Raw genomic sequence first — 14,036 nt, forward strand, 5'->3', positions numbered from 1 at the left:
TGTGCCAGTGTGCGGTACAATGTGAAAGGGCATGTGTGTGATGGGCATGTGTGCGTATGTGTGTGTGTGTGTGCGCGTGTGTGTGTGTGTGTGTGTGTGTGTGTGTGTGTGTGTGTGTGTGTGCATACATGTGTGTGTGTGCTGTGCAAGTTTGGAACAGGAGAAACTACTACTTTATATAGTCTGTGTCATAAAACCTATATAAATATGTCATACAAGTGCGATTACAAATCAATTTACATCCTTCCTATTTATGACAAATCATTTTAAATGAGGTAACGTCAGTAAAGGTCCTTCCAAAGTGGCCATATTCAAGGGAGATGACATTTGTTCAGTTGCAAAATCATTAGAGAAAGGAGAAAAAACCCTATGTAGTTATTTATTGTGACAAACAGTGAGAAACTTCAAAAATATTTCAAACATTTTTCAGATGTATGTTACATTTTAAACTACATTAAGGTGGAAGTAATGCTAGAGATCAAGAAGCAGAGCTACCTTTCCTCAGGTACCTGGCTGTTCCCAGGAGACAACGGTCTGATACAGTGGAAGCTTTAAGAAGGGGAATTGTCCTCCATCCACCCGAAGTTGACGGCCTATAGCAGCCTGCAGACACTGTTGTAACACACACTAGTGCAGTGGGTGGTTTTCCAGCTACTTGTGAAGGGGACACATTCACACAGGAAGTGCTCTCGTCTCATTCATTAAGGCACAAGATCCCAGCAGACACCTGTAGCATGGAGATTTCCTCTGCACAGCTCGGCACAAAACAGTCCTTGATGAAAGCATTGTAAGGGTTGTGCCAGACTGCTCCCTTTGATCCGAGCTTTGATCTAAGCTTTGGTCCAAACTGAGGTTCTAGCCAGGATGGCATAAGAAGGCAAGAAAAGAGGAACCATAAGTGAGCTGGGTGTAATGCAGCTGGCCGCAGTTCTGAAGCCTGACAGCACACAGGCTCCAAAAGCCACCGCGGTTCAAACACCCCTCTGAAATGCCGTTGTTACTGAACGACAGAGGCTAGAGACACTACCTCATCTCATGCAGAATTTATAGTAATTAAGAGTAATTCAAATGAACTTGAATTTCAAGTCAGAAAGGTTTGAGATAACACAACCCACTAATCATTACCATGTGCAGCATGTCATATAAGTTTTTTTTGTGCAAATTCCTGTAAATGGAGAGACAATGTTGCAATTGTGAGTCTGTGTTGATGTGTCCAGTAATATCCCCTGGACTGAGCTGTCATGCATAGCAGTGTCTCTCCTGCAGTGTTAACTATGTGGCGTAACAAAACTTTAACTCACTTTTAAAAGACGCTTGCAAAACCTCTCCTTAAGTACCTGCAAATTTCCCCATAACTCTGTTATACAGAGATACCCCAGTGCCAGGGGAGTCAAACGTCGAGGGGAGCGTTTTCTGCTTAAGAGCTTGTAGACGCTCAGAGCTTTACTGCCAAGCACTGCACAATGGCTGCGATTGATTCTACTAAAGCACATGCAGGGCTCTTACACACAGGCCTCTGGGCTTGTAAATAAGCTAGCTAAATGCCTCTTGGACTGTTTTCTGAAGGGCCCATGACTGTTGCTCTAAAAAGGAAAGGAATGTATATGTTTCTGTTGTTATTTTCCCACTGGTTCGGCATGTCTGCAGGTTCGTGAAAGTGCTGGAGTTTTGCACAGTCGGCTTGGTATGGCTGCTGTCAGCTAAGTGGAGCAGAGCCACGGAATTCTCTGCTCTCTTAAATTAAATCCTTCAGCATTCCCAGCTGCAAAACAGAGAGCGGGAGAGAGACTGATATAGGACAGATATACGAGAGGTACAGATCCACTGGAGCTCCTCAGTGACTCCTTCCTCCTTACATTTTTATCATCCCAGAAGTCAACTGGGCAAAGAGTTCAGACATATCCTCTACAGAAACATACGCCCCTAACCTTGTCCCCTCACTGTGTTTGCATGGAGGATTAACTTACACAAGCTGCCGGGCTCTGAGCATTAGTGAGACTAGTACCTTCAATACTGACTTTGGCTAAGTTAATGCCAGATGTTAAATAGTCATTAAACACTTCTGAGAAGTCCTGGACAAGTTCTGTACAGTGTTGCATGATCAGAAGTGTTTGCTCAATCTGTTTTGTGTAGAATATGATGTATAATATCACATTTGTATAGGATATGATATGGATCATATCAGGTTTGCTATCCTATCTTCAGTGAAGTCTGGACATTACTAAGCATGAACATTGACAACACAAAGGCATATTTTCCATTGAATTATGGAATACTCAGAGTACTTCTCATTACAACACATCGTTTACAGTCATGACTCTGTGCACACAGTGTTTGTTTCATATTGTTCAAGCCCTGACTCTCATTGTTCTTGATTAGTATGTTTGCTTAATCTCTCACTCTCATTGTTCTAAATTAGTATAATGTTTGTTTAATCTCCCACTCTCATTGTTCTAGATTAGTATAATGTTTGTTTAATCTCTCACTCTCATTGTTCTAGAGTGTTTGGGAGTGGGAGTTTTTATTATATGGGAGTGTTTTTTATGTAGGAGTGTTCATTGTATGGAAATGGTTTTTATGTGGGAGTGGTTTTTATGTGGGAGTGTTCATTGTATGGGAGTGGTTTTTACGTGGGAGTGGTTTTTATGTGGGAGTGTTCATTGTATGGGAGTGGTTTTTATGTAGGAGTGGTTTTTATATGGGAGTGTTCATTGTATGGGAGTGGTTTTTATGTGGGAGTGGTTATTATTGATCCAGTAATTTAATTTTCATGTGAGTTGAGAAGTCTTGAGTATGGCCTTGTTTACATGAGCTAACACCTCCCTTGACAGTCCCTCTAATGAGCTATGGGGTATTTCTTATTGAACCTGGCTTGACCCGTCCCACTGAGGTACTCAGCTATGGTTTGTTAGTCCTTCAGAGAAATTCTTGGGATCTTTATTTTGGATGCTTTGGTGTAATTTGAGATAATAGATGGAAAAGGCCTTTAGTTCAGAGAATCCTGGCCTGCAAGTTAGAAGAACAGGTAAAACAACTCATGACCATTTCAGTTAAGTCCTGCGAGGCTCTTTGGTACACATGACCTATAAGACCCATTTAGTGGATATATGTTTCATGCTCTCACCTTGGTGAGGCACTTTGGCACTGCAGGGCCTTTCTGGGAGATGCTGCACTAGCCAGTGAAACATTCCAAGCTCACTGGACTTGGCTTAAGTTCTGCAAGGGAAACTTGGTTTCCACTGCCATTTTCTCCGTGCTGTCTGGCTTGCTGTCTGACCCAGTAGGGCCTGTGACTGTACTAGCTACAGCTGACACCCCTGCATCGGCGCCTGCACCGCCGGTCTGTCTCTGCCTGTCTGAGGGATCTCGGGAGATTAGTAGGCGTTTATTAAGTTAGTGATGGAGCACTGGATGTGACAATGGTTCGAGATATCCACATATTAGCTGACATGCGTCCCTGAGACACATCCATCTTAGAGCAGTGCTCCTTTATCTAATCCTTTTTCTCTCAGGGACATTTTTAATGACTTGTGTTCCTGTGCCAGAACATTTCAGTAGAGTTTAAAAAATTGCTTACGAAAATCACAGAAGATTTTCAATCTGCCATCCCTCAACAATTCCAGGGGCTTAAGTTTGATGGTGATATATTTATATACCAGTTCATGGACTACTGTCCACAGAAAACTGTCCTCCAGGCCTGTCCTCAGTCCAGAAACTAAATATACGCCCAGCACATGCAGGGTGTCTGTAGAACAAATGTCCCAAAACAAGTGTATGAATGTTTGACTCATGAGGTTGGAATGCGCTGAGCTTACCTCACTCACCTTGTACTTTCTGGTCATGGATAATGGTCTATTCAGACTGTTCATTTATGCTCTCTTGGCCATGACCAATGCAAAATCTAATTTACTGCAATAGGAAGGCCTGTCTCGGAGTAATCAGGAGACAGTTGAAATGTCCAATGTGCTTGGCCTCCTCACCCTCCATTTGTCACAGTTTTTCCTTTTTAAAAAGCTTAAATAGTAGGATTTAGAAATGCTTTATTACACAATTTATGATCTCAGAAGCACGGCTGACAGACCAAACCTTCCTGAACTCATCTGACGGCCATTCTCCTTCCGGCCACCCTGGGTCATCAAGGCACATGGGCTCCATTTATGTAGAATTGCCATGTGTGAAGATAACATGATCTTGACATAAATATTCAATGAGTTCAAATTCCTTTCTCCTGCAGCCAAAGAGATTTCTTAAGTGTTTTAATCTTGCACCCTCTGCTCCTCCTCTCTCTCTCCCTCCCTCTCTCTCCCTCTCCCCTCTCTCCCTCTCTCTCCTTTTGTCCCTCCCCCTCCCTCTCTCTTCTTCTCTCTCGCCCTATCTCTATCCCCTCCCTCTCTTTCACTCTCTCTCTCCCTCTCTCCCCTGCTCTCTCCCTCCCTCTCTCTCTATTCCTTAATCCCTCTTCCTCTTCATTACCTTTCTCTCTTTCTCATGTTACAAAGCTGCCCCATCTGGTGTTTACAGTCTAAAATGACTAAGAAGAATGTTTTGATTGTTCTGAGAGATTGTTTTGCCTGCCAAATAACATTTTTAATGTGAGTTTGAAATGTGGGAGTTGAAACAAGCAGAGCTTCCTGACTGTGACTGATAATCCCAGTCTTCCAGCACTATGTCCTTCTCTCAGATATCCCTTTCTCTTCTTTCCCTTCTGCTCCAAGGTTATGGAAATTTGGGAGCAGGTGGCTTTGGCACAGGAGGACTCGTACCTGGAGGTGTAGTACTGTTCATGACTTACTCTATGATATTCTGAGAATCTCCTTGTAATCAGTGAACCCACAGGAATGACACTGTATGTCTGTGATACGTTGCCTGAGAAAGGCTGTCAGCCTCCACTGACAAACCTTCTCCTCACTGGGATTCTTTCTTTCTTTCTTTCTTTCTTTCTTTCTTTCTTTCTTTCTTTCTTTCCATACTAACCTGAATGTACTGAAGGTGCTACACACAATGTTATAACAAAATATATTCAACAATCCTTTGTATCGATTACACTCACTTTGATGGTGAAAAATTAATAGGAATTTATACCAGAACAATATGTCAACATGTCCTTAAAACGTCACCTGTCCCTAAAATAAGGACAGGACATGAAGTCGTGTTGGCTATGCAACAGGGGACAGAGCAAAACACCAGGTCCTGACCTCAGGAAACCACAGAACAAAAGGGGAATTGTTTTAAAACATTTTCCATCTATAAAGAATTTTCTCCTGCTAGCAACTGAGCATTAATACTTTGGAACATTTGTGCCAACATACATATTGTTCTTCATCATCTTCATCTTCATCATCTTCCTTCATCATCACCTTCAAATGACCTGAATGACCCTTATGACCTGTATGACCCCTATGACCCCTATGACTCATGTTTTCCATGTAACCGGTTGTTTTTCTTCTCTAGCGGGGTTTGGGGGGTATGGTGGTGGCTTATATCCTGGAGGACTAAAACCTGCTAAACCAGGTTAACACAGACATATCAACACATCAGCAAATCCCAAAGTCACTATAGTTCTGTTATATGCAGAGTGAGTTATTCCTCTGGAGTTGCTGAGCCTGTGTCGTTTGCTGTCTGTCAGGTCTTGGAGGGGGGGGTGCAGGCAGAGGTCCTTACCCCTACGACCCGAGCCTCGGCACCGGTGAGTGGCCTACTTCAGACATGCTTCTGTAAAGCTGTTTTGATCAGTCCCTCTGTGAAAAAACTAAGATGTGACCTGCTGACCTCCTACAGGTACTGGAGCCAAAGCCTTAAAGCCTGGAAAAGGAGGTGTGGGAACATGACCTCCGATCACTGTGCTCATTCTGATCACTGTTCAGTCTGATCACTTTGCTCACTGTTCACTCTGTTAATCGATCTCTCTGTTCACTCTTATCACTGTTCACTCTGTTCACTCTGCTCACTCTCTTCACTCAGCTCAGTCTGTTCACTCTGCCAGTTCTCTATGTGTTGTGTCATGTCTTGAGTGCAGGTAGGTAAAGGTGTTTGAAAGTAGGTGAAAGGGTAAAAAAACATGTCAAGCTGACCTAATTCTCAAATGACTCATTCAAGAGTTTCTTTTAGATGACAAATAAATAAATGATCTTGACAGACTCTCACACTCAGTACAGGCCACTGCACAGCACTGACAGAGCTCCACTGGGGATGATGTTGCAGTTAGACAGGCTGAAACAGGGGTCTCTCTACACGAACGAGGCAGCACGTCCTCAGGCGTCCGCCAGTAACAGCCCTGGCTTTTCATGGTTTTCCAGTTGGCTTGAGCTTCAGTTAAAGTTCATCAGATCTGGAGCCAAATCCACCAGTGTGTGTGGGGGGAGTCATGCTGGTGGCTTGTGTTGGTGGCACAACCCAGCATTGCAGTACACACTCTAACAGATGCCTGCTGTTTAGTGTCAGATAGGGGAAGGTCAGACAAACACAGAGCTACTCTGATATGTGCCAGACTCTGTGAGTACTTCTTCCAGCTCACACGAAGACTTAATAACACACAACCTAAGATCAGAATTCAAGATATGCACCTTAGTAGATATGGTCCTTGCCTTTTGTGTGTGTGTGTGTGTGTGTGTGCATGTGTGTGTGTGTTTGTGCTCTCCTGCAGGTGCGGGTACTGGAGGAACTGGGCTTGTTCCTGGCACTGGGGGTACAGGTGCAGTTCTCCCAGGTGGAGGTAAGACCTATATCATGTATGTCCTGTGGTGTGTGTGTGTGGTGTGTGTGGGTGGGGTGTGGTGTGTGTGTGTTTATGTGTGGGTGTGTGTGTATGTGTGTGTGCGTGTCTTTATGATAGTGTTTTATGCTCTTTAAACTCTCTAAATGAGCTTCTCGGGTCTCAGAGGGTCTTTTTCCTCCCAAAACAAGGGTTAGATTTAAACTGACTGTTCATCTTCCTGTGTGCTAGCACCAGTCATTCCTCAGACTGGACTGCCAGGAGTAGGGCCAGGTGTTAAGGCCGCAAAGCCAGGAAAGGCACCAGTGCCAGGTAGGTGTGTGTGTGTGTGTGTGTGTGTGTGTGTGTGTCAGAGTGTGTGTGTGTGTGTGTGTGTGTGTGTGTGTGTGTGTGTGTGTCAGAGTGTGTGTGTGTGTGTGTGTGTGTGTGTGTGTGTGTCAGTGTGTGTGTCTGAGGAGAGCTTATCCTGTTCTCAGGTAATATGTAGTGATGCAGTAATGTCATTATAACAGCCCAGGTGTGTCAGGTAGGGTGTTCAACCATTACACATGTTCAGTCCCACTGGCCTTTGCAGGCGTTGGAGTACCTGGAGCTTTTCAAGGTGGACTTGTCCCTGGTCAAGGTGTGTTCTGCTTCCATAGTTATCAGGTCCTTTTTGTGACCAGTTAGCCTGCTATCCTAGGATGCTAACGTTTTGCATGTAATGAAGCTGTGGTGTTTCCTGAACCCTCCCTGCATCTTCAGGATTCGGAGGTCGAGGAGTTCTCCCAGGTGTAGCCACAGGAAGTGGGCTCAAGCCAAAGTCAGGTAACACCTTTACGACTCCAACCTTTCCACATGTTAACTGAGCTTTTAAAAACTTGCCACTGGTCACACACTGCTTCTTGTGGGGATTATGGGTGTTACCATATAATCGATAATCCAGTGTTCCTTCACGTTTCCTATTGTGGTCTACAGATGCTGGAGGGGGCACTGGCTTCATGCAGCCTGGCGTGTTTCATGGGTACCCACTGAAATCTCCCAAAGCTCCAGGTACATCACACGTTTCATCTATTTACAAACAACATTCAGTTGTTCATTGTTTGATCCACTTATAATTTAGTTCCACAAAAGTGATTTAAAAACATTACTGACTATGAGTCAGCAAGGTGATGTCTTTGCCATTAGTGAGCAGTGTGAACTCTTGGTCCTGACCGTGCGTAGCAGCGTATATTTCCCCCACTGCACAGATACACTCTGCCTTATTATGGACAAACTACGCTTGTTTTGGTTCCGCCTAGAGGTTCCATACAGTGTGTGGATCTGGAGAAACTCTAGTGCCATCACTTCTCTTCTTGAAGCCAACACTAACAACACTGGGGCTGTAACATTCCCGCGCTGTTGCATTCCAAATGTTCGTTATTTTGGGTCAGATCTGAACTTTATGTTGCTTCTATAGTGTATTAAGGAAGTAGTCTGAGCAGCAGTGTTCAGAAGTACTCCAAACATGGACACAAGTGTCTCCAGCACCCAGGACTTCTCACACAGCTGCTACTTTGAACAGTTAAAATGTTTGTATTTGTGACATGAGCTAATTAAATTTGGACAAATTTTAAGGAACGTAGAAAAATAAAGAAATGTCAGTGTTGTACTTATTTTAACTGGTGTATTCTGTGGGGATATTTTCATTACTTACACTTAAATATGGAATATATCCAGATCATTGAGAGGCAATTGTTCAATTATATTATTAGTGTATGTTTATTATTTCATCAACAAATGTGGACTGAAGTTTTTTTTTACGAATTCACATTTTTCGGCAGATCAAAAGAGAACATGATGCCAAGTTAAAAGATAATGTTTGGAGATGGAAAGTTCCAGTTTTCAGAGTAATAACCCCAGCTTGGATAATGTAATGTTTCCCAGGTTTGGGGGGTTAGATTTAACTGAAAGCAGCTGCCCACGCTGTTGTTCAGTTTGGCGCCTTCATGCAGCGCTTTCACTCTTCTTTTTTGGAAGTCACATGCATAAAGCATGACCGATCTGTCACCAAACCTGCTGGAACTCTACAATATAGAACCCAATGCTAACTTATTCTCAGGACATTTAACCCGGCACTTATATGTGCATTGGAAATGGCTATTGCAATGAAACAAAAAAGAAATCACTAACTTTTCCAAGTGGATTGTCATGAGTACACCCCACTTCACAGACCTAAACACTGAAGTCAATGGAATTTTCTGGAGTTTTGTATGAATGGTTCTAAATATATTATCTACTCTAATAATAATAATAATAATAATAATAATAATAATAAAACACAACGAACATTTTAACATAGAAAACATTTCCCATATATTTCTTTAAACCACCCATTCCAGCCATGGTCATTGATATAAAAACATATCGACCTCTAGCACAATGACCTTATCAAAACTGGGTCTCTGGAGTCAGGTATTTCAGTAAGGTCAGATGTGGGTATGACCTAGACTGCCACATAAAAACACACAGATGTCTAGACGTCTACTGCAGAGTGTGCAGTATGATACAATATGATCCAGTACCTGAACAGGGCATAGAGAAAAGAGATTTTAGAGGGCAGAGGGGAAAGGGCAGAACCTCGTCAGACTGGAAACCATTACAGGATTTCTAAAGGTGCGTTGATGAGCCCATCCTACGCAGAATAGTGCAAACCACACAGCTAGCATTTCAAACATGTGATAGAGGCATGGCATGACAGCTAGAGCTGCAGGTGTTTTCTGCACTCCATAAGTTGTTCACACTAAGTACTGACCCACACATAGTGCTGACCCACACTGAGTACTGACCCACACTCATTACTGACACACATAGTGCTGACCCACACTCAGTACTGACCCACACTCATTACTGACACACATAGTGCTGACCCACACTCAGTACTGACCCACACTCAGTCTTGACCTACACATAGTGCTGACCCACAATCAGTACTGACCCACACTCATTACTGACCCACACATAGTGCTGATCCACACTCAGTACTGACCCACACTCAGTACTGACCAACACTCAGTCCTGACCCACACATAGTGCTGATCCACACTCAGTACTGACCCACACGTAGTGCTCACCCACACTCATTACTGATCCACATAGTGCTGATCCACACTCATTACTAACTCACATATAGTGCTGACCCACACTCAGTACTGTTCCACACACAGTACTGACAACAATGTCAACCCCCACACACCAATGTCAACCCCCACACACCTACGTCAATTGCTCATCCAGCGTCTGGAGTGGAGAGTTTGTTCCTTGGTGTGGGTTTTCTTAAGTGCCACAGGTCAGGACAGCCTGCACTCACTGAGGAAAAAATGAATTCCAAGTTGTCATGAAATGTTTACATCAGAATGTCAGGGTTTCTGTCTGTGATCAAAAACATAAGAGGAGTTGTGTCTTTCAGAGAGATGAGAATGATTCAATACCCAGGAGTGTATCAGAGAAGCTTCTTACTTCAGACTGAGCAAATGAACAGTCACATGCTGTTCCGTGATCAGAAGCAGACTGATGGCACATCCTCCCAAAACAGAGGAAGAGTCTGTTTGTTTGTTTGTTTGTTTGTTCGGTTGTGTTTAATAGAAAATTGCAGTTCACAATAGATTAGTAGCTAAAGGAATCTGATGACTGAGGCCGATGACAGTAAAGGAACACTTGTGCTTTTTTATCTGTGCTGTATGTTAAATAAGATCTTTACTTATTATTAGAACTTAGATGAATATCAGATACCATATTAGGAGACATTCAAGCAGAACTCCAGATAAGCCTGTAGGGTTCACACACAGTTCCTCAGAACTCTATATACATATCTTAAACATCTGAACACATAATTTTTAGTATCTGGATGACATTTTTACATCTACATTTTACTTTGTTATTTAAAACTGAATGCTGTGCATTGCTTCAACAGGTGGCGCTGCTTACACTGGTGGCAAACTTCCCTATGGTACAGTGAGCTGGCGACAGCATGCATGAGAAAGCCTGTGCTTGATCTGCTTCTGTTGCATGGTGACATGTTGCCTCACTCTTACGTGTGTATGTGTGTTAGGTTATGGAGGCTTCGGGGGCAGTTCTGGATTACCTGGTGGTACAGGAGGAGCTGGCACCAAGCCAGGATTCCCCACTGGGACTGGTGTGTAATAGGCATTTGTAAGAGAATCAATATATATATATGTAAAAGACTGACAACTACTGAAATCTCAAGCTATGAGCACACTGCCCAGTTTAACAGTCTCTGCACGCATGTTCAATTATAATAAGAGCAGGAGGCACATGTCCCCTGGTTCACATCTGTGACCTCTGTGTATGCAGGTGTGGGGACCTTAGGCATCTCAGCTGTGCAGGCCAAAGCTGCTAAGTACGGTAATGTCTTAGTCTTCAGGGTCCAGTCCTGTCATCACTGCACAGTTTATTACATGGGGACCTGCTATTATAGTGGCATTTGTTACCAAGTGGTCAAACTGCAGTATCTTTAGTTTAGTTTATGCTTCTCTTCTAGGAGCTGGGATCGGTGTCGGAGGTGTTCCAGGGGCTGGAGGACTTTACCCTGGTGTCGGGGGTGTTCCAGGGGCTGGAGGACTTTACCCTGGTGTCGGGGGTGTTCCAGGGGCTGGAGGACTTTACCCTGGTGTCGGAGGTGTTCCAGGGGCTGGAGGATTTTACCCTGGTGTCGGAGGTGACTAATAAAATTATTATTCTCAGTTACACTCACTTATGTTTTGTTCTGTTATTCTCAGTTATGCTCTGCTACGCTCTATTTTGCTCAGTTACGCTCAACTATGCTCAGTCATGCTCAGTTACACTCACTTATGCTTTGTTATGCTCTATTACGCTCAGTTATACTCTGTTATGCTGTGTTATTCTCAGTTATGCACTGTTACGCTCTGTTATGCTTAGTTACGCTCAAATATGCTCAGTTATGCTTAGTTATACTCACTTATGTTCTGTTACGCTATGTTATGCGCAGTTACACCCTTTTATGCTCTGTTATTTTCAGTTATGCTCTGTTACGCTCTATTATGGTCAGTTACGTTCAACTATGCTCAGTTATGCTCAGTTTCGTTGTGTTTTGCTCTTTTATTAACAGTTATGCTCAGTTACGCTCTGTGTAGTCATCAGTGTTTGTTTTCTTGCAGGTGGGGTTTTTTTTTCACCTGCCCAGGCTAAAGCAGCTAAATATGGCAAGTGATTATATTTCGGTAAAGCTGTCTTTTGTCTTTGTAAACTAAAAAGGAGCAAAACAAATAAAACTAGATACAAATAAAACTAAATATACTGATTCTAACCCTAAATCCACATTAAATGATATTTTTCTGTACTTCACTCATTTAAAAAATATACATTTTTGCTTTGTGCTTTAGTTACAGATGTTTTCCTCATGTTTAGCAGGTACTGGTGCTGGTTTAGGTGGAGCTGGCAGTGTACCAGGAGCTGGAGGATTCTATGGAACAGGAGGTAAGAGCGAGAGAAACAGATCCTAAGACGTCCTGTTAAGTTTTTGCTTGTTTAAGCTTGTTCTGTGTCATATATCCCCTGATGAGTTGCTGATACTGATGTGTCATGAATACTGATGAGTCATTAACACTGATGTTACAGTGTTACTGTTATGCTCTGTTACTCTCAGTTATGCTTAGTTACGCTCTGTTATGCTCTGTTATTCTCAGTTATGCTCTGTTACGCTCAGCTATGCTCAGTTATGCTCAGTTACACTCACTAATGCTCTGTTATACTCTGTTATGCTCAGTTACGATCTGTTATGCTCTGTTATTCTCAGTTACACTCTGTTATGCAGTTATTTTCAGTTATGTTCTGTTATGATCAGTTATGCTCACATATGCTCAGTTATGCTCAGTCACACTCACTTATGCTCTGTTACACTCTGTTACACTCAGTTACAATCTGTTATGCTCTGTTATTCTCAGTTACACTCTGTTATGCGGTTATTTCCGTTATGCTCTGTTATGCTCAGTTATGCTCACATATGCTCAGTTATGTTCAGTTACACTCACTTATGCTCTGTTACACTCTGTTACGCTCAGTTACACTCTGTTATGCTCAGTTATGCTCAACTATGCTCAGTTATTCTCAGTTACGCTGTTATGCTCTGTTATGCTCTGTTATACTCAGTTATGCTCAGCTTTGATCAGTTATGATCAGTTACACTCACTTATGCTCTGTTACACTCTGTTACGTTCACTTATGCTCTGTTATGCTCTGTTATTCTCAGTTATGCTCTGCTACGCTGTTATGCTCAACTATGCTCAGTTATTCTCAGTTATGCTGTTATGCTCTGTTATGCTCTGTTATACTCAGTTATGCTCAGCTTTGATCAGTTATGATCATTTACATTCACTTATGCTCTGTTATGCTCTATTACACTCAGTTACACTCTGTTATGCTCTGTTATTCTCAGTTATGCTCTGTTACGCTCTGATATGCTCAGTTACGCTCAGATATGCTCAGTTATGCTCAGTAACACTCACTTATGTTCTGTTATGCTATGTTATGCACAGTTACACTCTTTTATGCTCTGTTATTCTCAGTTATGCTCAGTTACGCTCTGTGTAGTCATCAGTGTTTGTTTTCTTGCAGGTGGGGGGGGTCTTTCACCTGCCCAGGCTAAAGCAGCTAAATATGGCAAGTAATTGTATTTATGTAAAGCTGTTTTTTGTCATTGTAAACTAAAAAGGAGCAAAACAAATACAATTAAATACAAATAAAAACAATAGACTGATTCTAACCTTAAATCCACATTTTAAATTATATTTTTCTGGACTTCATTCATTTAAAAATATATAAGTTTTTGCTTTGTGCTTTAGTTACAGATGTTTTCCTCATGTTTAACAGGTGCTGGTGCTGGTTTAGGTGGAGCTGGTACTGGTTTAGGTGGCGCTGGTACTGGTTTAGGTGGAGCTGGCAGTGTACCAGGAGCTGGAGGATTCTACCCTGGAACAGGAGGTAAGAGAGAGAGAAACAGATCCTAAGACATCCTGTTAAATTTTTGCTTGTTTAAGCTTGTTCTGTGTATCCCCTGATGAGTTATGCTCACATATGCTCAGTTATGTTCAGTTACACTCACTTATGCTCTGTTACACTCTGTTATGCTCTGTTATGTTCAGTTATGCTCAGCTTTGATCAGTTATGATCAGTTACACTCACTTATGTTCTGTTACGCTCTGTTACGTTCACTTATGCTCTGTTATGCTCTGTTATTCTCAGTTATGCTCTGCTACGCTGTTATGCTCAGTTATGCTCAACTATGCTCAGTTATTCTCAGTTACGCTGTTATGCTCTGTTATGCTCT

General features: G+C 42.5%; 1 protein-coding gene across 23 annotated transcripts in view; it reads left to right on the top strand.

Moving 5' to 3' along the window:
* elna (elastin a) overlaps nt 1-14,036 on the top strand; it is a 60,380-nt gene that overhangs the window by 20,540 nt on the left and 25,804 nt on the right. For 19 of the 23 annotated variants that reach the window (XM_035527929.1, XM_035527926.1, XM_035527927.1 and 16 more), the window contains exons 4-20: nt 4,716-4,769; nt 5,452-5,511; nt 5,627-5,686; nt 5,779-5,814; nt 6,644-6,712; nt 6,944-7,024; nt 7,287-7,334; nt 7,457-7,519; nt 7,670-7,744; nt 10,644-10,679; nt 10,782-10,865; nt 11,045-11,095; nt 11,232-11,408; nt 11,869-11,913; nt 12,119-12,187; nt 13,325-13,369; nt 13,580-13,690. In XM_035527929.1, the coding sequence (XP_035383822.1) occupies nt 4,716-4,769; nt 5,452-5,511; nt 5,627-5,686; nt 5,779-5,814; nt 6,644-6,712; nt 6,944-7,024; nt 7,287-7,334; nt 7,457-7,519; nt 7,670-7,744; nt 10,644-10,679; nt 10,782-10,865; nt 11,045-11,095; nt 11,232-11,408; nt 11,869-11,913; nt 12,119-12,187; nt 13,325-13,369; nt 13,580-13,690 (1,164 nt within the window). The remainder of the gene's footprint in view (nt 1-4,715; nt 4,770-5,451; nt 5,512-5,626; nt 5,687-5,778; nt 5,815-6,643; nt 6,713-6,943; nt 7,025-7,286; nt 7,335-7,456; nt 7,520-7,669; nt 7,745-10,643; nt 10,680-10,781; nt 10,866-11,044; nt 11,096-11,231; nt 11,409-11,868; nt 11,914-12,118; nt 12,188-13,324; nt 13,370-13,579; nt 13,691-14,036) is intronic. The other 4 variants (XM_035527912.1, XM_035527917.1, XM_035527915.1 and 1 more) reach the window with 4 other exon arrangements.

The sequence above is a fragment of the Electrophorus electricus genome, chromosome 7, assembly GCF_013358815.1.
Source record: "Electrophorus electricus isolate fEleEle1 chromosome 7, fEleEle1.pri, whole genome shotgun sequence".
In the NCBI taxonomy this organism is placed as follows: domain Eukaryota; kingdom Metazoa; phylum Chordata; class Actinopteri; order Gymnotiformes; family Gymnotidae; genus Electrophorus; species Electrophorus electricus.